General features: G+C 38.6%; 2 protein-coding genes across 3 annotated transcripts; both read left to right on the forward strand.

The window, feature by feature from the left end:
• The first annotated feature begins 2,473 nt into the window (after positions 1-2,473).
• Positions 2,474-3,483, forward strand: LOC104245803 (protein DMP8-like). The gene is made up of 2 exons (XM_009801481.2): positions 2,474-2,928; positions 3,258-3,483. Exons 1-2 carry the CDS (start codon positions 2,474-2,476, stop codon positions 3,481-3,483), a joined length of 681 nt encoding a protein of 226 aa, XP_009799783.1.
• Positions 3,484-6,010: 2,527 nt separating this feature from the next.
• LOC104245804 (methylecgonone reductase-like) lies at positions 6,011-13,055 on the forward strand. Of its 2 annotated transcripts, XR_011403677.1 has the most exons (4): positions 6,011-6,453; positions 7,507-7,753; positions 8,604-8,756; positions 12,664-12,787. XR_011403677.1 is itself a non-coding variant. In XM_070162715.1 (3 exons), exons 1-3 carry the CDS (start codon positions 6,134-6,136, stop codon positions 12,775-12,777), a joined length of 681 nt encoding a protein of 226 aa, XP_070018816.1. In that variant the 5' UTR covers positions 6,011-6,133; the 3' UTR covers positions 12,778-13,055. The 2 variants fall into 2 exon arrangements, 1 of the variants encoding a protein (XP_070018816.1); XM_070162715.1 differs by lacking the exon at positions 8,604-8,756 and having other exon boundaries at positions 12,664-13,055.
• Positions 13,056-23,590: the final 10,535 nt, after the last annotated feature.

Raw genomic sequence — 23,590 nt, forward strand, 5'->3', positions numbered from 1 at the left:
TTCATCCATTGCATTTAGAATGCAATTGCATTCTATATCTTTCTTGTGTTGTTTGTCTCCACTTGGGGGGGGGGGGACAAAAGTCAAAACCAAAGGGTGTCTCCTTTTTTTATTATTTTAATTTACTTTCTTTTTCTTTCGCGTTTTATCAAATTTTATCCCAAATCTTTTCATCTTCACATTGCTTTATTCCTATACAATTAAAATATAATATTAAGCAAAATAATATAACTAATACTCAAATGACGATTAAAAGTACCAGAATATGAGATAACAATGGGTAAATATATGCATTTTTGGCCGAACATCACATTTATCTTGTAATTCGTTGATTGGAAATGACCATCATTATAATTAGCAGTGGTCTAGTGATAGTCCAATAATAATACTAAGGCAAAATACCTTACCACCCCCCTAAACTTGTCACAAATTATTAGTTACAGCCCTAAACTATTCGTGGTCTTAATTACCCCTCTCAACTAGGCCTTTTGAGAGTCATTACCCCCCTGAATGCTGATGTGGCAAATTGTGTGGGTGCACTCACATGCCACATGGATTTTTTTGTATATGTGGCATTTTTTTGGAAAAAAATATATTTTTATCTTTTTAAGTATGTTATTTTTTATATAATTTTTTTGAACATAATTTATAATAAAACTTGGATAGAACTACATCATTTAGGCTAAAAAAATTTATTTGGCTAAAAAGAATAAAGTTTTAGTTAATCTTTTTTTTAAATTTGACCTGAAAATAAAGATTTAAACAATTAAAATAAATAGTCAATTCATCTAAAAAGTTATAAAAATACATAGTTTGAAATTAATTATTTTGGCTATAATTTTTTCTATAGTTCTAAATTATGGTGCTCTAAATATATATATATATATATATATATATATACATATTTTTTTAACCCTCAGAGGTTGACCTGGTGGCAATTGACTTGAGCAAGGGTTTGCTCCCTTTCAAGGTCTCAAGTTCGAAACCCACTGGGTGCAAACAAATTCCGAGGGCCATCGGACTGGGTAAAACCTGAATTAACCATGGTGCACTTGCGGGAAACTCCTTGCCGAGGGCCTGTGCACCCCCGGGGTTAGTCGGGGCTCGTAGAGACTCGGATACCCGGTGCAAATAAAAAAAAATATTTTTTTTACAGATTTTACCCGAAAAATAAAAATACACAGTTGAAATAAATAGTCATTGTATCAAAAGAAGAAATAAAAAGAGTGTACAATTGCAAAAAATAACTTACTCTATGGATATATTTTTAGAGCAATAAAAAAAAAGGGCAGCCCGGTGTACCAAGCTCCCGCTATGCGCGGGATCTGGGAAAGGGCTGGACAACAAGGGTCTATTGTACGCAGCCTTACCGTGCATTTCTGCAATAAGTATTGTTTTAGAGCAACAAGTATGTTAGAAATAATAAGTTATTTCTTGCAATTGTTCACTCTTTTTATTTCTTCTTTTGATGCAATGACTATTTATTTAACTGTGTATTTTTACTTTTTCAAGTAAAATATATAAAAAATATATTTTTAGAGCACCATAATTTAGAGCAATATAAAATATTATAGCCAAAATAATTAATTTCAAACTATGTATTTTTGTAACTGTTTAGATGCCTTGACTATTTATTTCAATTGTCTAAATCTTTAATTTTCAGGTCAAATTTAAAAAAAGATTAACTAAAACTTTATTATTTTTAGCCAAATAAATTTTTTTACCATAAATAATGTAGTTCTATCCAAATAATATTATTAATTGTATTCGAAAAAAATTATATAAAAAAGTAACATACTTAAAAAGGTAAAAATATATTTTGGTTTTCAAAAAATGTCACATATACAGAAAAATCCACGTGGCAGACGAGTGTACTCACACAATTTGCCACATCAACGTCCAGGGGGTAATGACTCTCAAAAGGCCTAGCTGATGGGGTAATTAAGATTACGAATAGTTTAAGGCTGTAACTAATAATCCGTGACAAGTTTAGGGGGGGTGATAAGGTATTTTACCTAATACTAATTCTTTTCGATTATTGAGGTCTATATTAACAGTATTGGAAGGAACATATCTAAACTCATGTAAATCAAATATGCTTTTGTTGTGCTCTTTGAGTAATCATAGCAGTCATTTTGACTTTTCCCAAAATGATTTATTTTTAAAAAGTAATTAACGAAAAAAAGTAACTACCGAAATGAGATTGCAAATTTTGAATTTGAGAATAATAGTTTACGGGTGGCAACCATTCGAAACCAATTAGTTACTTAACGTTAATCAAATTCAAAAATTGTTGATGCCATTTAATTTATCTACCCCAAAACTATAAATAAACCAAAAAGTACATCAAATCAAGTATCCAATACTCCAAATTAATTCATCATCTTTGACTGAAAACTTCATTCGTGATCATTATTCTTCTTTTTTTCTCAATCTTCAACCCCTCTAAATCTTCTCAATTTTCTCAAAAAAAATGGAGCAAAGTACTGAGGGAATTGGGATCAAAATCTACAGTGCATCAAAACGTGCAGATACATCAATATACCCTACTAATTTACCACCAGATAACGATGTTCCGATCCCTGAATTGCCTCAACCAGCAATTGGTGGCAAAAAAAGAAGAGCAATGGCAAATGGGATTCAAAAAACTCTCTCAAAAACTTCATTGCTTGTCAATTTTCTACCAACAGGCACACTTCTAACTTTTGAAATGGTCCTTCCATCAGTCTATGGCAAAGGCGATTGTTCACCCGTCACTACATTAATGATTTTAACACTACTTGGCCTTTGTACTTTGTCTTGCTTCTTCTTCCATTTTACCGATAGTTTTCGTGGACCCGATGGGAAAGTTTACTATGGATTTGTGACACCAAGAGGGTTGAAAGTTTTCAAGGCTGGACTAGGTGTGGATGTGCCAAAAGATAAGAGGTAATATTTGTGACGGAATAGATATGATAGACAGATCGCCTGTCACAGTTTTGTAATAGTTTTATGGCAGAATTCATTCATGTGGATTAATATTTGTGGCGATATATATATATATATATATATATATATATATATATATATATATATATATACTGACAAATCGTCTGTCACAATATGTGACAGTTTTTATGACGGAATTCATCCATGTGGATTGATATTTGTGACGATTTTATTCTTTCGTCACGAGCATTATTTTTCTTGTAGTAAGTTGTTTTACACTTCAAAGCCGTTATTTCATGTTTTAATCTATTGTTTACTTTTTCTAACAGGTACGTCGTGGGATTTACCGATTTCGTACATGCAATGATGTCTGTTTTGGTATTTGTGGCGATTGCATTTTCGGATCATAGAGTGACGCTTTGTCTATTCCCTGGACATGCAAAAGAACTTGATGAAATTATGAGGAGTTTTCCTTTAATGGTGGGAGTTATTTGCAGTGGACTTTTTCTTGTTTTTCCCAATACTAGATATGGTATTGGATGTATGTCTGCTTAATAATTAGGGCAGGGTTGTGCTTTAATTTTAGGTTGTTTTTGTTTTTCGATTCTTCTTTTCCAATTGTATATGTGAGGATTTTTTAGTTAGTTCTGTGTGGTACTATTTGATGTACTGTAATTTAAGTAATTACTACTCTGGTTATTGTTTAGATCTATGAATCAATTTATTAGGAGCTTTTTTCTATCAGTTGTTAATGTTTATTAAAAGAAAGGCATGGTTATGGTAAGAACTTCAAATTATTTAACTTTCTGTAATATTTCGGATATTGATTCCTTAATTTTATTCAATAGTTGATTAAATGTCTCTCTGACTGTTATCACTAAACATGAGATGTTGAAAGAATTTCAATGAATGAGTAACCATAACCTGAGAAGAACCTGTATATGGCGTGGGGGAGGAAAGAAGAGATGGGTCATTAGTCATATGTGCAGATGCTCCGGAATCTGGATACCAAATGGTTGGTTGCATTTCTTCTACATTCATAGCGGCAAAAGTCTTTGGCAAGTTATTATGTGCGAAGGAATGATTAAACCTATTTTTGCACTCCAATGCAGTGTGATTGAAATGGAAGCAAATCTGACATTGAGTAGGAGGTCTGCCTAAAATTCCATTTGCGGAGAATGAAGGTCGAGATTTAGAATGAGAACCAGACCATGGAGATGAAAAGGAGGGATTATATTGTTGATTGTAATATTCGCGACCTCTACCATTATTTCCTTTCTGATTTCTGCCTCTTCCTCTACCATAAGAAAAACTCTTTCTATGTGCCAAACCATTTGTAGGAGAATTGGTAGTAGATTGCTTGTGAGTTGAGGCAAGCAAAGCAGTCTGAGAGTTGGAATTTTCTGATGGATTTTCACTTATATGAGCCTCTTCTGTAAGTAAAAGAGGTCTGAGTGCAATGAAGGAAGGAAGAGAGCCAGCGGCGTTCAAGCCAGAAATAAAAGTGCGATAGGAAGAAGGCAATCCTTGCAGTGCTTGTGCAACCAGATCTTCATCAGTCACTGGTTTCCCAATAGAGCGCAAGGAAGAAGCAATAGAATGAAGTTGTTGAAGGTATTCCTCCATAGATAAGGATCCTTTCTTGAAATTTTGAAATTTTGATTTAAGATGAATTGTGGAAGAAGAAACTTGGTCTAAATAAATGGATGCGAGAGTATCCCAAGCTTCTTTGGATGTTTCACAACCATAGTTAAGTAATGTGTCAAGAACAGAAGGGGAAAGAGTCGCATTAATCCAACTTAATGCGATAGTGTCACATTGGATCCACAACTTATATTCTTCATGTGATGGTGATGGGCAGGGAATAGAACCATCAATTAACGCAAGAAGATTATGGCTTTTCAGAATGGTAATAAAGACTTTCTTCCAGGTGAGATAATTTGAATATGTTAATTCAATAGGCACGAACCCCTTAATGTTGGAAATAGTAGGAGGAGAAATGGGAAGACCAAGACTCGATTGAAGAGTTGCAAGGGAAGGAAGAGTTGTAGCGGAAGGTGAAGAAGGAGATGAGGAGCCCATGATTTGTTAAAAAAAATTGGCTCTTGATACCAAGAAGAAATAGAAGTTCTGAGTAAATAGCAAACGTTGGTTTATACCCACTGTATATGTGAATTTATAGTTGAAGTACAACAGATGTAAGCCCTCATATAGATAAGTACAAATATATTGGATAAGTACAACAAATTCAAATTCTACTAATTATCCTAACAATATCAATGGATAAAACAGTAACACGCTAGCACAGTTTGACATTTCCGCTCAATTCAATTCTAAACAGCTCAATATTTGTAGAAATTGGAATGGACTTTGCTATTTAACACATGTCTACTCTCGTTGCAATAGGTGTTTACAATGTATTGTAGTTGTTATGACTCCGTTGTGGTTTATTGCGCTTCACATGTTATTATCATTATTGTTCCCTTGCCGGGATGTTATTATCATTATTGTTCCCTTGCCGGGATGTTATTTTCATTATTGTTCCCTTGCCGGGATGTTGTCTTGTTATAATTGTTCCCTTGCCGGGATGTTGCTAGAATATAATTGTTCCCTTATCGGGATTCTTTTGTGATTAATGTTGATTTATGAAATGGGAGCGGGTTGCACTCCTGCAACGAGATATATGAAATGAGAGCGGGTTGCACGCCTACAACGAGATATGCTGGCACGCTTGCAACGAGATATGCTTGCACGCCTGCAACGAGATATGTGAAATGAGAGCGGGTTGCACGCATGCAACGAGATATATGAAATGGGAGCGGGTTACACGCCTGCAACGAAATATGTGAAATGGGAGCAGGTTGCACGCCTGCAACGAGAGTAGACATGTGTATGTATTTATTGAACAAATTGACAGGTAATTAAACAAGAACTTGACATAAATAGTGAAACAAAACGGTAAAAAAGATTAGAGTGGTTTTCCAGGAAAATTACAACCATGACTTTTGATGCAAACTAGAGTTCATTATAGACAACCTCCACCACACATTAAATCTATCACTTCAACAAGATAGGGCTAACAAGATAAGTTTTCACTAATTTTTCTGTATTGTTCCAATTTTATGAATTGTTCTCTTGACATAAAAAGAACGCTGGTTAAGATAACTACAAAGTCAGCAAGTACTTGATCATTATAATCATAGATATGGATATGAAGCAAGTATTTGTCCCAAGAGTTAAGCTGAATTCTGGTCATGAAAATTCCTTTATAGGCATGGGAACAGCACCTTCACTACCACCACTGAATGAATTAGTCGCCACATTTGTAGGTGCCATTGAAGCCGGCTATCGACACTTCGACACAGCCGCTGCCTATGGCTCTGAGGAGGCACTTGGCCTAGCAGTGGCGGAAGCGGTTCAACGTGGACTAATTATGAGCCGAAATGAAGTGTTCATTACCTCCAAATTATGGTGCACCAAAACACGCCACGACCTTGTTCTTCCCGCCCTCAAAAGATCTCTAGCGTAAGTTTTTTTTATTTTATTTTATAAAGCTAGGCAAATTCCGGATATATATATATATACACACACATGGAGGCCCACAGAGATACTAACGTGCAAATCATCCGACTTGGTATAGAGGCGAAAGACTAATCAAACCGTTGGTTCCATCCGAAGTTTCCCTCGGGATAGTTGGAGCTCGAGCTCGCGTGCGAGTTCTATCGGTTAAAGCCAATGATTAAAGGCATCGGGCATAAGTATTTTTTATAGAGCTAGCCAATATATATATATATATATATATACACACCGAACATACTGCAAAATAGTCTAGAGTCGTTGTTGGAGCTAGTTTTATTTTTATTTTTTCATTTAATATCTAACCAATGAAGGATAATAGTCTAGAGTCGTTGTTGGAGCTAGTTTTATTTTTATTTTTTCATTTAATATCTAACCAATGAAGGATAGTGGTTCATGTTGTGTCCATGCCATTAAAGGTCGAACATTAGGGTTGAAGGTTAGGAGGTAGTTGAGCATTTTTCTATTTTGTACTAGGCGTGGGGCTAGCTTGATGTTGTTTAGACTGCTAGTATAGTTCATGTTGTGTCCATACCACTTCCTCGTGTTCGTAGTACTATGCCATTAATATTGTTTAGTGTTAATTATTGCTCGTCTCTCTACTTTCCAGTTCCTACGTTGCTGGTGTTATCTTTCTGGCTTATGTTGTTGTTACTGATCTACTGTCTTTTTTGGTCTTCTTGAGCCGAGGGTATATCGGAAATTAAATAGCCTTTTTACTCCTCCGGAACAGGGATAAGATTTGTATACACATTACCCTCCCCAAACCCCACTGGTAGGATTTTACTGGGTTGTTGTTGTTGTATCTGACCAATGAATGCCAAACATTTCTACATTGTCAGTGCAGTTTAACCTGTGATAACACTTACCTGTCACTTTTACCAAGTTGCTAATTAGTAGTTCACCTGTAATTACCTTAAGAGTGACTGGATTGTGTAAATAATTTTTACACAATCATGATGTATAGAACTTAATTAAGCACATGTGAAAAAATGTTTGTAGGACGCTGGGGATGGATTACTTGGACTTGTACCTAATACATTGGCTAGTGACGACGAAAAAAGGTAATGATAAAGAGATAAGGTTTGCAAATGAGGAAGTAATACCATTTGACATGAGAGGAATATGGGAAGCCATGGAAGAATGTCACAGGTTAGGTTTGGCAAAGTCAATTGGTGTATGCAACTTCAGCTGCACAAAACTCTCTCAGCTCTTGCACCATGCTACCATTCCTCCTGCCGTTAACCAGGTAATTAAGGATTTAAGCTATATACATTTAGTGTAACATAGTGGTTTAACCTTTTACAGCATGTTAGTTCTTATTTCAATCAGGTCATAAACTAATGCTTATTAAAGTGTAATTATCTTGTCACCGTATAGAACTTTTAACACTCATTTGTGCTACATAAAATGTTCAATTGTTTTGAAATGTATTTATAGGAATTCTCATCAATCAGAGAATTCAAAAAGATAAATCTAAATTATAAATCACACGAGTGGAAAGATATTGACCAAGTTGGGATTCAAAAATAAAGTCTATATTAAATATTTAAAAAGATAAATTTAAATTATATGAAAGGAAACATATTCAACACATTGTAGTTTGTTACTCATAATCGCTAGAATACTTTGTGTCTTGCTAATAAAGATACTTGAAATAACTTAGTTTAAGTATAAGTAGCATAATAGGTTTTAGGAATTAGTATTTTGAGTTTAATTACTTACTGGCTTGTAACAGTTTTCATAATTCTAAGGCCTAATAAAAAATTAATGCTTTATTAGTTTTAAACTTACTATATAAACATATTTTCCACATGCAAAATTTATTCGATACGGTTCGGTATTTTTTCGATTTATTTTTATAAAATAAAAAACCTACCCTAATTATCGGTACGATTATAGATTTATATAAAAACCTACGATTTCTTAAAAAGAAACCTAAAAATCAATTCGGTACGGTACGATTCGGTTAGTTTAGTCGATTTTCAAATATCCATTGACACCTCTCCAAAAATATCCATTAACACCACTACTTGGAGCTAATCGTTCATATTTGAATTCCTTTTGAAGTCTGATAGTCATCTAAATTCATGTTGCAGTCAAATTGTTGTCGCCGGCTAGCACTTGTTCCCACATCGAGAAACAAGCTTCTCAATATTCTCTTTTGACATCTATACAAACTCTCGAGTCTCATGTTAATCAATATCGACCAGCAACTCCGGCTTTGATGGCTCGAAAGCTTTAATGCGAAGGTGATCATTTCCTCTTTCAATTCTGAGTCACTCTTTTCTTTTTCTTGTTTTTTTAGGTCCGTTTACCTTGAAAATGGTAATTACAATTAAATTTAATTTTGTGGTTTTAAAAATACGTGATATGTTTTTATGCTAGTTGTTTAGGCAATAGATGTTAAGTAAGAGATCAGAAAATGAGATAAGAGCTTGTAGATAGTATAATTACCAAACCGAATGGCTGAAAATCAGGGCCTCGAGCTGGCGTATACGGGCCTCGAGGTTGAGTCGTATACTCGGCTAGGGGCAGTCGAGGGGGGGTCGGGATTAACAGTTATGATAAAATCAATGATGGTTCTTTATGGCCAATAATAAGCAATAAATGAAGAACAATAAATAGAACACAATGGATGTAAGCAATAATGCAAGTAATGAGAGCAAGAGAATATGTTAGAGAGCAGAGAGAATGCTCTTGTGTATTCAATATTAAGCATCGGATCCCTTACAAAATGACAATGATCCCCTTTATATATCAGAGGGAATCCCAACATAGTACAAATGTATTTATTACAAATATATGGGGATGGTACAACCATTTAAAGCCTTGATCCGGGTCTGAATTAGCCCACTAGGCTTTGCCAGCTCTAGCTACACGCCTTGGGAACTTCCCACTTTTTTGCCATAACCATCGATCTGTATTACCCCGAGGTCGGGCGTCGATAGCCCTTCGGGTGTAAATCTCGATCGTAGCTTCGAGCCTTTGACAACGTGCTTACCGAGCGTCGTAATGATCGAAAATTGGATCCTCCAATTTTACCATATACAAATAGTCCCCGCGTTTCCTAGAACGAAGTGATAGGAAATGGTTTCGAACTTCTACTCCTAAGGCACTGTTACCATGATGTTAGCCTATTAGAGGATTAAATGTCATAACTCAAAAGCAGCGCAAGGGTCACCGTCAACACGACTATCGAGAAGCTCACGAACCTTTATTGGTTTGGCTTATTCGCTGCCCATACGACTTCTATAAATACCCCAATTGCTTAGTGACTCGCACTTTTGTGATTCTTTCAAGATTTCAAATCCAAATCCATCTTCCTCTACGCTTCTTTATCTTTTGTTTTTGGTTTCCTACCTTCCTTATTGAGAAAAAGAAAACTTTTAGTCGTCATGGCCAGAACCTCCAAGACAGTACCTCGGAAAGACGAAGCTGCTTCTTCATCTCGAACATCCAAGTATAAATCCAATGGTAAGCCCAAAATGGCTCCTACCGTCGAACAGTGTACACCCACCGAGTTCGATAGTATGAAGGATTTTTCCATCAATAGACCTTCATCTACGCCGGGTCAATGCGAACAAGTGTCCCAGTTCATTAGCATTGTGAAGGATATAGACAAAGTGCGGGCAGACTGCCTGTTACAACCCATATCCACATGTGTTAGTTCATGCCATATATTAGTTAACATAAATCCAAGAAGGAATTATCTTTGAGATGATAAGAAGTCAATCCTATTGGTCTTAAGTGATACAAGAGTGTATAAGAGTGATTAACCAGTATTAGAAGTTAAACGAATCAAGGATGTTGTAACTCGAATTTTCAGGTAATCTAGCGGTGCTTAATACACTCAAGAGGTCATTTATGAAGGTATTTTAATCATATAATATTCGTATCATAAGTCTTGAAGTCAAACGAGTTATGAAACAAAAGTCGACAAACGTTGTCGCAACTTAGGTTCATAATTTTACTTAAACATTAGGTCAAATTTTCTAATCTTTTCTCATAATTTACAAGGAATTATGGGGTGATCTACCAACAAAATTAAAGATCTATGAGTCTCGTTTCCAACGCATTAAACCTTTCATCGATACGATCTCGGAGTAGAGATATATTCGCGTTTTCGCGAGACTGCGCCAAGCACCTCTCTATGGGGCCCACTAAGGCGGTTTAAGATATTTGGACCTATATAGGATGCCTCCAACCCGTTTTAAGTCATTTCTTTTCACTATTTTCAGACCTTAGAACCCTAGGAACATCCTCTCAAGGTTCTCTCAAGATTCAAGACCCAAAAAAGGGCAAACAACACAAATCAAGTGTCGGGAATTCCGTGGCGCTAGTAAGTCTCTTGTTCTTCTTGTTGTTGCTCATTTTTGTGTCGTTTCAGCTCATGTGGGAGGTTGTTTTAAAGGGTTTATGTTCTGTAAATACTCCCTCATGTTCTTAATATCAATCCTAGGTGATTTCAAGCCTTCTAAAGTGATTCTAGTGCCGAAAAACACTAATTGATCGCTAGTTTCGCTTTTTTGTTGTTGTGGCAGCATTGGAGGGATATTTCATGGAAATTTAAGGTCAAATTGGAGTTGTTCTTTCTGTATAAAGGTAAGGAACCTCTTACTCTATGTCACACCTCCTTTTTGCGCGCCCGGCCCCGAAGGGTAAGATGCGCGGGTGGAGTTTTTCCAATTTAAGTGACAATATTCGAAATGGGATTATTTATTTAATTCAGAGTCGCCACTTGGGAAAGGTTTGGCTTTTGGTGTCCCAAGTCACCGGTTTATCTTGAATCCCAAATCGAGGAAATTTTTGACTTTTCCAAATGAAGTCTGCGAACCAGAAATTCTAAGTAAGGAATTCTGTTGACCCGAGGGAAGGTGTTAGGCACCCTCGAATCCCGTGGTTCTAGCACGGTCGCTTAAATTGTTATAATGGCTAAATATCTGATTTAAATACATGTTGTGACTTATGTGCTTTTATTAAGTTTAAACCGCTTTTATTATTATCATTTATTTTATAGAATTGCAACGTCGTGAAAATGCATCTCGAACCACGTCACAATCAATGCACCCGTAGTTGTTAACGCATTTCGACTCCATTGAGATTTGGATTCGGGTCACATCAATGTGCACTCGAGTTTAAGAACGTAATTTAATTAAGCCGTGCCTAAAGAGTCTAACGCGTTATTATTTTTGTAGAAGGCCATGAAATTCGCTAAACGGCCTATCCTGGACTCTAAATAATTATTATGGTTATTTATTGAGGGCCCCGCAATTTTGCATTTTTATTTGGCGAGGCTCGCCTCTATTTTAGAAAAGGATATCCTAAAGTGGCTACATTTCTAATACATTTGTCTCTAGGAAAATAAAGGAGAAAAATACTAAACTTACTTGTTTAAGCAACTAACATACTAAATCCCTACTATATATGATGAATCCAAATTTTTGCTTGATTGCCTAATTGGTTGTTTATGAGGTAAGAATTATCTCATGCCTCGTCTTTAAGGAGTGAATAAGCTTTGTTAATTTGCTAAGGGGGTTGCTAATAACGTACACTAAATTTGCAAAAAAACGATCTTCCAGTTCGAATTGCAAAACTAGCTCATTTGGGCTTGATAAATGAAATCAGTTGTTTATTAGGAAAACCACTGTTAATTGAACTCAAAAATAGTCGCGTTATTTCGAAACGATGAATCTATATTGAAGCCCATATCGAAACTATGTAGAAACAAGTAGTCCAATAACAGGGTCAGCATACATTATTACCCTGTTAACGTAATGCCGCATGAGAATTAGTTCGGGGTTCACTTATCTTGAATTCAAATAGAAATGAATGTAGCAGATTCGATGGTTCAGAGATCTAGGCAAAAATACATACATATGCTTGCTATGATTCTATGTTATGATATCATAACTGAAACAAAACTAACAGTTGCATGCTTAAAAAAACACATCTGATCTATCAAGCCAATGCTATCTAATTGTTCATCTCAACTTAGAATATATGTTAATTTATACAGAATGTTTGCGGTTTGCAGTTAAACAAATACAGGCTAAACTAACATTCAACCTATTTTGAACACCAGTATTATAACATAAACAGATGTTCATTTCTTTATTTCTGCTTCAACTTCAAACTTTCAACAACACATGGTTTCAGGAGTTGTGTACCTGGAAATATTTGACAATTGAAGAAGAGGGAAATCAACAGAGTAACAATGGCAACAGGTGCAACAGCAATAACAGCAGGCAACAAACAGGGCAGTGGAAATAGAAAACCCCAGATAGGCCAAACTTCAAGAAGTAACCCAATGCAAACTAACAACCAGTGAGCTCAGTTTAAACTTGAAAGGAACAGAATGAGCAGAGGAACAGATGAAATCCAGATGACAATATGAAGAAAACAGTTCCTGATTTTCCTATCCTTTCTCCCTTGTATTTGCCTGTGTGTGTTAATAAGGATGTATTCAGCTCTCTCTTCTCAAATCTATCCTTTCTCTGTATGCTCTCTATCTCCTCTAATATCAGGTGTTCTCTCTCTTTCCAACTGAAGGAAGTCTGTGTCTCTCCCTCTATGTGTCTTCCCTCCCCTGTATATATCAGATGTCTCCTCCTTCTCAGAACTGATGGAAGTCTGTGACTATGCCTAATCCCCTTTCCCTCTGTGTTCACTTTTTAATATCAGGTGGTGTCCCTTTTCTTTTTCTCCTATCTTCTCTATCTGTGTCTCTCTATGTGCCCTCTCGCTCTAATCTCTGTATCTATTCTTCTTTTATAAGCCTTAACATTACCCCTTTTAACAGCCTGTTTAGAATATCACAACACCCCTCCCATGTGCTTTCCATTTTCAGATTCCAATTGGCTAATTAAGTATGAACAAAACCCATGATATTCCCTGGCAGACTCACTTTAAGTAATGTTTATTATTTCTGAGGTTAAAGTAGAGTATGGGCAGCAGAATGTAGTCTGACAGCATATGCTGTCAAACTATTTTAATTAAAAAGGACCTTTATGCACATGTTGTGCACAAATGCACATGACATCAATTCAGATTACAGTTACAGACCAAGCCTTAGGTTTCTGAAACCACATTAACAACTATAAGTAACTGAACTTAGTTCTTAATTGATTCAGGCAATGTTCAACAGAAGCAAATCGATTTATTTTTGTTCAGACAGTTGAAACTAATTGACGACACATGTCGACTCGACTATATTAGTTATAACACGTACAATCGACACCAAAATCAGACATTCAAAAGTATAGGACACATGATTCGAATTGTACTGACTAAACAGAATTGTGCTTCGAGGAATCAGTTAATCAGTACAAATTTGGAATTCAACTAATTGCACAACAAATACATACATACACACTATCAGAACAAGTAGAAGAAGATACTCAATCAAACAACAAAGGTTCAGGCAAAGTGGACAGGGCATAGTTGATAAAATTCGGGGACAACAACAACAATAAAAGCCTTTCAAACAAACATGGACTAATAGAACAAAGAAAAGAGAACAGAACTCACCTCAAATCCCGAAAATCAAAACCTTAACTCGGACTCGGACAGACCTTTCTTAAGGCTGAACGGACTTTAATCGAAGTGTTTCTCAGATGAGAAACACTTCGATTAAGGTCCATTAGACCTTAATCCTTTGGTTTGAACAAGACACGGCCCATCGACGAGGAACCTTATGTTTCCAAAATCAGATCTGGGATTCGTGCTTCCCTGGTCAGATTCGGACCAAACCAATCATGGTTTGGTCACGAGGGGGGTCAGGGGAGTGTCTGGTGTGAAGCTGGGGTTAAACGGTGTAGATCGAGTTTTGACTCGAATCTTCAAATGAAGATTCGAGAAGGTGGGATGGGATTCGAACTACGTGGTTAGCAGATCCGTGTTCTGGATGGCAAGGGGGTTCTATGGTGTTAAGGGTAGGGTCACCGGCGTCCATGCCGCCGGCTTTCATGGTGAAGGATACAAGGGCGGCTAGGGTTTGAAGGGGACGGGTTTGGTGAAGACGAAGGCTGGGGTGTTGGATAGGGGGGCAGGGTATGGTAAAGGGTTTATATAGTTAGTGGGTAGGTGGATCCTGGCCGTTGGATGAGGTGTGACGAAGGGCCAGGATCCTTCGACTAACGGGGAACGGTGTCGTTTCAAGGGTAAAGGGTTTGGGTTGGTCCGGGGGAGACGGGTCGGGTTCCTTAGTGGGTTATGGGGAATAGATCTTGACCGTTGATCAATTTGAGATCAACGGCCCAGATCAACCTGTATTAATACGACGTCGTTTGGACGCTCTGGGTGTTTAGCTGGTGTGGACCGGGCAGGCCTGGTTTTGGGCTGTTTGTTTGGGCCAATTTTAATAAATTGGCCCAATCCGGAAGAAGAAGATTTTTTTATATTATTATTATTTCTTTTTCTTCTTTATTTTAAAAAACAAAACAAAGCAAAATCAAATTAAAATTAAATACACACTCAATACAATTACTTGCACACACACTAAAATATTTCAAAACAGGTAAAATCAAACAAAACAAAATCACGGACGAAGATGCCTATTTATGATTTTCTATTTAACGACCGGATTACGGTTCGAATTATGCATGACACACACATTTTTTGTATTTTGTTTTAAATAATAAAAAATACAAATGGGCAAAAGTCACAAATAAATCAACAAAGTGTCGTACAGAAATCCTAAAATTGTACAGCAGGACCAAAATTTTTTTTTTTTTTTATTCTTTTGGAGCGATTGTCGCGCAAAACAAAAATCACGTGCTCACAGCTGCCCCTCTTTGTTCGGAAACACGAAGAGTTTTCGTGCAAAGATAAAGTGAGCGTGTATGAGCGATTTTTGCCTACGAACTACTCTGTATGAAGCATGTTTTTTTGAAAGATCTGACCGAATCTTGCTTCAAAGATTTCCTACATATCCTGGGCTAAACAGGAATCAGGTCAATGTAGTTCGGGAAAATTTTGGTAGCTGGGACTACCATGGGATTGCAATGCTTGCTGTTACTGCTGTTGCTGTCGTCACTGCTGCGTCATTGACCGCCTTATTACAACCAAACGAAAATTGGAAACTGAACTAACTACTTATATGCATGTCAACTGCTAGTTACAAGATTCCTATCTATGATTCTTTTATGACTTGATCTTGGGTCTTAGCTGATTCTGCTTGTAGACTCCGATCTGAATCTTGATGCTTGCGAGTTGCGGCGACTTGTTTAATCTCTGAGATACTGAGTGAGACGCGATTGGCAGGGTTCAGAACCTTAACCAAATGTTGGAGTCAATCTGCCTTCCTTTTACTCCGATATCTCGGGACATCTTTTTTTTCTTTTTCTTCGTTGATTCCGAACTGGGACTCATCTCGTGGGTCATTTCGATCCATGTGGCTCGAGGTTAGACCTGCGGGAGAAAACAAACGAACGAAATTTTCTGCCCCAGTTTCACTAGGAAAATTTCGTTAATTATTCGCCAGGAAGTTCATAAAATTGATGAAAGAGGATATGCATGCTCAGTTCAGGGTTGGAGCCCTAATACCGACTAGCTGGGGAAAGGTTCAGTTTAGGGTCGGAACTCTGATACTGACCAACTGGGGAAAAGTTCAGCTTAGGGTTTAAAACCCTAATGCTGACTAAAGGAAGAAGCTCAGTTTAGGGTTTAAAACCCTAATGCTGGCTGAATGGAAAAAGTTCAGTTTAGGGTTTAAAACCCTAATGCTGACTAAAGGAAAAATTCAGTTTAGGGTTTAAAACCCTAATGCTGATTAAAGGGAAAAATTCAGTTTAGGGTTTAAAACCCTAATGCTGATTAAAGGAAAAATTCAGTTTAGGGTTTAAAACCCTAATGCTGACTGCATGGAAAAGCTCAGTTTAGGGTTTAAAACCCTAATGCTGGCTGAATGAAAAAAAGTTTAGTTTAGGGTTTAATGCTCTAATGCTGACTAAAAGGAAAATTCAGTTTAGGGTTTAAAACCCTAATGCTGATTGCATGGAAAAACTCAGTTTAGGGTTTAACCCCTAATGCTGGCTGAATGGAAAAAGTTCAGTTTAGGGTTTAAAACCCTAATGCTGACTAAAAGGAAAATTCAGTTTTAGGGTTTAAAACCCTAATGCTGATTAAAGGAAAAACTCAGTTTAGGGTTTAAAACCCTAATGCTGGCTGAATGGAAAAAGTTCAGTTTAGGGTTTAAAACCCTAATGCTGACTAAAAGGAAAATTCAGTTTTAGGGTTTAAAACCCTAATGTTGATTAAAGGAAAAATTCAGTTTAGGGTTTAAAACCCTAATGTTGACTGAATGGAAAAGCTCAGTTTAGGGTTTAAAACCCTAATGCTGGCTGAATGAGAAAAAGTTCAGTTTAGGGTTTAAAACTCTAATGCTGACTAAAAGGAAAATTCAGTTTAGGGTTTAAAACCCTAATGCTGATTGCATGGAAAAACTCAGTTTAGGGTTTAAAACCCTAATGCTGGCTGGATGGAAAAAGTTCAGTTTAGGGTTCAAAACCCTAATGCTGATTAAAGGAAAAATTCGGTTTAGGGTTTAAAACCCTAATGCTGGCTGAATGAGAAAACGTTCAGTTTAGGGTTTAAAACCCTAATGCTGACTAAAAAGAAAATTCAGTTTAGGGTTTAAAACCCTAATGTTGATTGCATGGAAAAACTCAGTTTAGGGTTTAAAACCCTAATGCTGGCTGAATGGAAAAAGTTCAGTTTAGGGTTTAAAACCCTAATGCTGATTAAAGGAAAAATTCGGTTTAGGGTTTAAAACCCTAATGCTGACTGCATGGAAAAGCTCAGTTTAGGGTTTAAAACCCTAATGCTGGCTAAAAGAAAAATTCAGTTTAAGGTTTAAAACCCTAATGCTGGTTGCATGGAAAAGCTCAATTTAGGGTTTAAAACCCTAATGCTGGCTAAAGGAAAGAGTTCAGTTTAGGGTTTAAAACCCTAATGCTGACTAAAAGGAAAAAGTTTAGGGTTTAAAACCCTAATGCTGGCTAAAGGAAAAATTCAGTTTAGGGTTTAAAACCCTAATGCTGATTATATGGAAAAGCTCAGTTTAGGGTTTAAAACCCTAATGTTGGCTAAAGGAAAGAGTTCAGTTTAGGGTTTAAAACCCTAATGCTGACTAAAAGGAAAAAGTTCAGTTTAGGGTTTAAAACCCTAATGCTGACTGAAAGGAAAAAGTTCAGTTTAGGGTTTAAAACCCTAATGCTGACTGAAAGGGAAAGGTTCAGTTTAGGGTTTAAAACCCTAATGCTGACTGGAAGGAAAAGCTCAGTTTAGGGTTTAAAACCCTAATGCTGGCTAAAGGAAAAAGTTCAGTTTAGGGTTTAAAACCCTAATGCTGACTGGCTGGGGACAAAGTTCGAGAATACTAAATGATCTATTTTTGAGTTTTCTTGTTTTAATAGAAGATAAAAGGGGGTTTCGTGGAAACTTACCTTTCGAGTGAATTCATCATTGCCGAAGTACTTCCTGTACCCGTGTACCTTCTTCTTTGGGCGACACCTGCTTCTTGCACGGTTGTCTTAGATTAGACCTGTTTCAACCTTTCAGACAAAGAATCACTTGTTAGTTCGGAAATGACGGTCGGTTTGGTGACCTTGATCGTTCCCAGTTGCTTTCTTGCGTCTTTATTTCTGTTGTGAAATTCCGCCATTGATTTGATTCAAATGGCGAAACCCTTTTAGACTGCTCAGGCTTGTATTTCTAGATTCTGCGATGATTTTCCTCGTAATGCCTCTTTTTTTTTCTCTTTTTGTCCCGTTTTGATTGGAGGTTCTCAACGGGGATTTTATTGGATGTATTCTGTGGGCATTTGTACAAAAGGAAGCTCTGTGGGGGAATATTTACGAAGTGGATTCTTTGTGCGGATTTTGTACAATGGGGCATGCTGGGTATTTGTTTCAAAACGAGTTTCCCAGGGTTCGTTGGGGTAAGCTTGTTGGGGAATATTTACAAAGGGACTCGCTGGGGATGTGCTGAGGAAATTCCAACGGGGATTTTTGTTTTTTCATATTGGGGAGACTCTGTGGGAGATTGTACAAAAGGAGAGACTCTGTGGGGATTTGTACAGGGGGAGACTCTTTGGGGATTTGTCCGAAGGCGGACTTGCTGGGGAAGATTTCTCTCTTTCCTCTTTACTTTAAACACCATCAAACGTCATGATCCATCAGGCTTGGGCAATCGTACCAACGAAATGAGGCGCTTTCCTTCATGAGACGGGATTCCGTGCAAACAAACCTGCCACCTGCCCTTTCCGGTGTATCCTGAACTTGGGGTTAAAACACAAAAGGGATTTGAAGAGAAGCAAAGAAAGGAGAACACAAATTCCAGGAAGGGAGTGTCCCTTTTGGGACGAGAAAGACTTATCTGAGGAAGATAATGCTGGCTTTAAATGACATGACATGCTCTTTGGACTGGACGTCTGACCTTCCATGAACTTGCGTTTTCCTGAACCAGAACAGATCTGTGATTCCAAAACCGGTGGAACTTTGCCGAGACCTTCTTGGGGTGGCGTCATTCCTTTTCGGCCAACAGCGCCCTTTGCGGGTTTTCACTGGCTGACCTCTCTCATTTCTCTTCCTGTCATCGCTTGATAGCACTCTTTGCGAGTTTTTACTAAACAAGCTCTCTCATTTTGGTTTCTCTACTCCCGTCGCCTCGTGGTGCCCGAAGGTTTTCACCGACGAGACTCTCTCATTTTATCTCTCTCAATTCAGAGTGTGCCGGTCTCCATTTGTGACGCTTATTGGTTTCCCACTATCTTTGGTAATTGATCTGAAGGCTTGTGCTTGGTAAAGAGAGGTAGATGATACTAACTTCTAAACTGCTCGACGTGCCCCGGTTTCAATTTCAGGGTGAATGGGATTTTATTGTTGGTGTGACTGAACCTCAGGGAGAGGCTGCCTACGTATCCTTTCGGAATCAAGTCAAACGTAGTTCAAGCCTCAATCAATTTTTGTTTTTTGTTTTTTTTTATTCTTCTTTTTTTTGTAGAGAGGATTGGGTAGTGTTTGGGAGTAGTGGGGGATAAAACCTTCGCCATTTTCAAATGTGTCAGGACCACTGGAGTATGATCTAGACGTAGTATCTCTTGACTGCATCTGCATTTACTGCTGTGTCGGGGTCATTTCCTTCGATATCACCTAAATACAATGCTCCTCTCGGCAATATCTTCCTTATGATGTATGGGCCTTTCCAATTTGGGGCAAACTTTCCTTTTGCTTCTTCATGATGTGGCAGAATGCGCCTTAGTACCAACTGACCTACTTCGTAATTCCTGGGCCGGACTTTCTTGTTGTAAGCACGAGCCATTCTTCGTTGGTACAACTATCCGTGACAAACCGCGGCCATTCGCTTTTCATCAATCAAAGTCAATTGCTCTAACCGAGTCTTGACCCACTCGCTGTCTTCGATTTCTGCTTCGACAATGGTTCGAAGCGAAGGAATTTCTACCTCTGCCGGTATTACAGCCTCGGTCCCATAAACCAAAAGATAAGGAGTCGCTCCTACTGATGTGCGTACCGTAGTGCGATACCCCAATAATGCAAAAGGTAACTGCTCATGCCACTGTCGGGAACTTTGGATCGTTTTCCTCAAAATCTTCTTGATGTTTTTGTTTGCCGCTTCCACAACCCCATTGGCTTTCGGCCGATAAGGAGTAGAGTTCCTATGCGTTATCTTGAACTGCTCGCATACATCTCCCATCAAGTGACTGTTCAAGTTTGCTGCATTATCTGTAATGATAGTCGCAGGAATACCGAAACGGCAGATAAGATTTGAGTGTACAAAATCCACTACAGCTTTTTTAGTGACCGACTTGAGAGTGACAGCTTCTACCCATTTTGTGAAGTAATCGATGGCAACCAATATAAACCTGTGTCCATTCGAAGCCTTTGGTTCGATTGGTCCAATGACGTCCATGCCCCAGGCGACAAATGGCCAAGGTGCAGACATGGGATGCAGCTCCGTGGGAGGTGCATGAATCAAATCACCGTGCACCTGACACTGATGACACTTCCGAACGAAGCTAAAGCAATCCTTTTCCATGGTCATCCAGTAATAACCTGCTCGAAGGATTTTCTTCGCTAAGACATACCCGTTCATGTGAGGTCCGCACACACCTGCGTGTACTTCGTGCATGATCTTTCTCGCTTCCTCGATATCGACACATCTTAGGAGATTGAGGTCCGGGGTCCTCTTATATAACAATTCACCGCTCAGAAAGAAACCACTTGCATGTCGCCTGAGGGTCCTCTTTTGATCTCCGGTAGCGTGCTCGGGGTATTCTTGTGTCTTCAGGAATATCTTGATGTCATGGTACCAAAGCTGCGTATTTGATCCTGCCTCGATTACATTGCAGTAACCGTGTCTTTCCTTGATTTGGATTTCCAAAGGATCGACGTGGGCGTTGCCCGGGTATGGTAGCATTGAAGCCAAAGTAGCAAGTGCATCTGCCAGTTCATTGTGACACCTCGGAATATACCTGAACTCTATTGATGTAAAGCGCTTGCTGAGGTCCTCCACATGTTGTCGGTATGGGATAAGTTTGACATCCCGAGTTTCCCATTCGCCTTGAGCTTGCCGGATGATCAGGTCAGAATCTCCCATAATCAGTAAGTCTTCGACATCCTGATCGATTGCCATATGCATGCCCATAATGCAGGCTTCATACTCAGCTGTATTATTTGTGCAAAAGAAACGCAGTCTAGCTGTGGCGGGATAATGCTGACCGGAAGGCGAGATCAAAATTGCCCCAATCCCTACACCCTTGGCGTTCACGGCTCCGTCAAAGAACATCTTCCAAACATGAGCTTCCTCCGAGATCACTTCTACGGTGTTTACTTCTTCATCTGGAAAGTAGGTATCCAATGGCTGGTATTCCTCATCGACCGGATTTTCGGCCAAATGATCTGCTAACGCCTGGGCTTTCATTGCCGTGCGAGTGACATAGACTATGTCGAATTCCGTAAGCAAGATTTGCCATTTAGCCAGTCTCCCAGTAGGCATTGGTTTCTGAAATATATACTTCAAAGGATCCAACCTGCTTATGAGGAACGTAGTGTGGGCTTGGAGATAATGTCTCAGCTTTTGAGCAACCCATGTGAGAGCGCAGCATGTCCTTTCCAGCAGAGTGTATTTGGCCTCGTAGCCGGTGAATTTCTTGCTCAAGTAGTAGATTGCTTGCTCCTTCTTTCCGGTTACGTCGTGTTGCCCGAGGACGCAACCGAAAGAGTTCTCCAAGACTGTCAGATACAAGAAAAGTGGCCTCCCTGGTTCTGGAGGGACCAAGACTGGGGGATTCGAGAGGTATTCTTTGACTTTATCAAAGGCTTCTTGACACTCAGTTGTCCATTTAATCGCCGCATCTTTCCTTAACAGCTTGAATATGGGCTCACACGTGCTTGTCAGCTGGGCAATAAATCGACTGATGTAGTTCAACCTGCCCAACAGACTCATCACGTCTTTCTTTGTTCTCGGGGGAGGTAGATCTCTGATGGATTTTATCTTAGTTGGATCTAGCTCGATTCCCCTCCTGCTTACGATGAAGCCCAAAAGTTTGCCTGACGGAACTCCGAAAGCGCATTTGGCTGGGTTCAGCTTCAAGTCATACTTCCTTAATCTCTCGAAGAATTTCCTCAAGTCTTGGATGTGATTATCTTGCGTCCTGGACTTGACTATCACATCGTCCACGTACACCTCTATTTCCTGATGCATCATGTCATGGAAAATGGCAGTCATGGCCCTCATGTAAGTAGCCCCCGCATTCTTCAAACCAAATGGCATGACCCGGTAGCAGTAGGTGCCCCAAGGCGTGGTGAAGGCAGTTTTCTCGGTGTCCTCTTCATCCATCAGTACCTGATGATACCCAGCGTAACAATCCACAAAAGACTGTATCTCGTGTTTGGCACAATTATCAACGAGGATGTGGATGTTGGGCAGCGGGAAATTATCTTTAGGACTTGCTCTGTTCAGATCTCTGTAATCTACACATACCCGAGTTTTCCCGTCCTTTTTTGGTACTGGAACCACATTCGCCAACCATGTTGTATATTGGACAACCCGGATCACTCCCATTTTCAGTTGTTTGGTGATCTCCTCTTTAATCTTGTCACTGACCTCAGTTTTGAACTTTCGTTGCTTCTGTTGAACTGGAGGACAATCAGGATGAATCGGCAATTTATGAACCACTAGATCAACACCTAGTCCCGGCATGTCATCATATGACCAAGCAAACACGTCTTTGAATTCAAAAAGAAGTTGAATTATCGCCTCTCGCGTTTTCTTGTCCGTGTGAATGCTTATCTTGGTCTCCCGGATTTCTTCCGGGGTTCCTAAATTTACCGGTTCAGTGTCATTCAGATTTGGCTTAGGTTTATTCTCGAAATATTCCAACTCTCGGTTTATCTCCCTAAAAGCCTCTTCCGCATCATATTCTGGTTCTGGGTTCATTAATTCGCAGTTAAATAACTCATTGTGATCTGGGCGTGAAGTCCGCAAGCATGTCATATTTAAAGCCGCATTATTATGACTGAAAAGAAAGATAAAAGAAAATAACAAAAATCAGAACAAAAAGAAAGAATGGGAAAGCAATGATGATTTTTTTTTATTTTTCTTTGGAAAGTTGGAAGACAATAATGTTTACAACTTAGGAATTCAAAGCAACAATTGAAAAGGAGAAAATGTTCAAGTTATGTCCTGGAGATAACTTGTGACTCAGGAAAGGTGGCAGGACAGGTCTACCCGGACTTCCGTCTAGTCGGGAATGGCGTGGCCTCCCAGTTTTGAAGTTGGGCGTTCGGCCCCATGTACATCATCTCAGCAATACTCGTGCCTTCACCTGGTTGAACCATGTGGACCTCGTAGAGCATTTCCCTCATCGCCCCACATATCTCCTCGATTTCCTCAGCTGTGAAGACCTCATCATCTTTTTCTTCAACGTACCTTGGCCTGATGAAAGTTGCATATAAATCCGGCAGTGGTTGAGGTAACTTCCAACCCTCATTTTTCCTTTTCTTTGCCCACTCTTCGTCTGCTGGAGTAGGTTTGAAACCTAGTCCAAAAGGTTTCTTGATGA

This window comes from Nicotiana sylvestris, chromosome 11, assembly GCF_000393655.2.
Source record: "Nicotiana sylvestris chromosome 11, ASM39365v2, whole genome shotgun sequence".
Lineage (NCBI taxonomy): Eukaryota > Viridiplantae > Streptophyta > Magnoliopsida > Solanales > Solanaceae > Nicotiana > Nicotiana sylvestris.

What these genes read in the sequence shown, in the direction of transcription:
- LOC104245803 (XM_009801481.2), top strand. Translation starts at nt 2,474, where the DNA reads ATGGAGCAAAGTACTGAGGGAATTGGGATCAAAATCTACAGTGCATCA. An exon ending in GATGTGCCAAAAGATAAGAG is followed by an intron (nt 2,929 to 3,257) that starts GTAATATTTGTG and finishes TTTTTCTAACAG; the next exon opens with GTACGTCGTGGGATTTACCG.
- LOC104245804 (XM_070162715.1), top strand. Translation starts at nt 6,134, where the DNA reads ATGGATATGAAGCAAGTATTTGTCCCAAGAGTTAAGCTGAATTCTGGT. An exon ending in GCCCTCAAAAGATCTCTAGC is followed by an intron (nt 6,454 to 7,506) that starts GTAAGTTTTTTT and finishes AAATGTTTGTAG; the next exon opens with GACGCTGGGGATGGATTACT. An exon ending in TTCCTCCTGCCGTTAACCAG is followed by an intron (nt 7,754 to 12,663) that starts GTAATTAAGGAT and finishes ACATGGTTTCAG; the next exon opens with GAGTTGTGTACCTGGAAATA.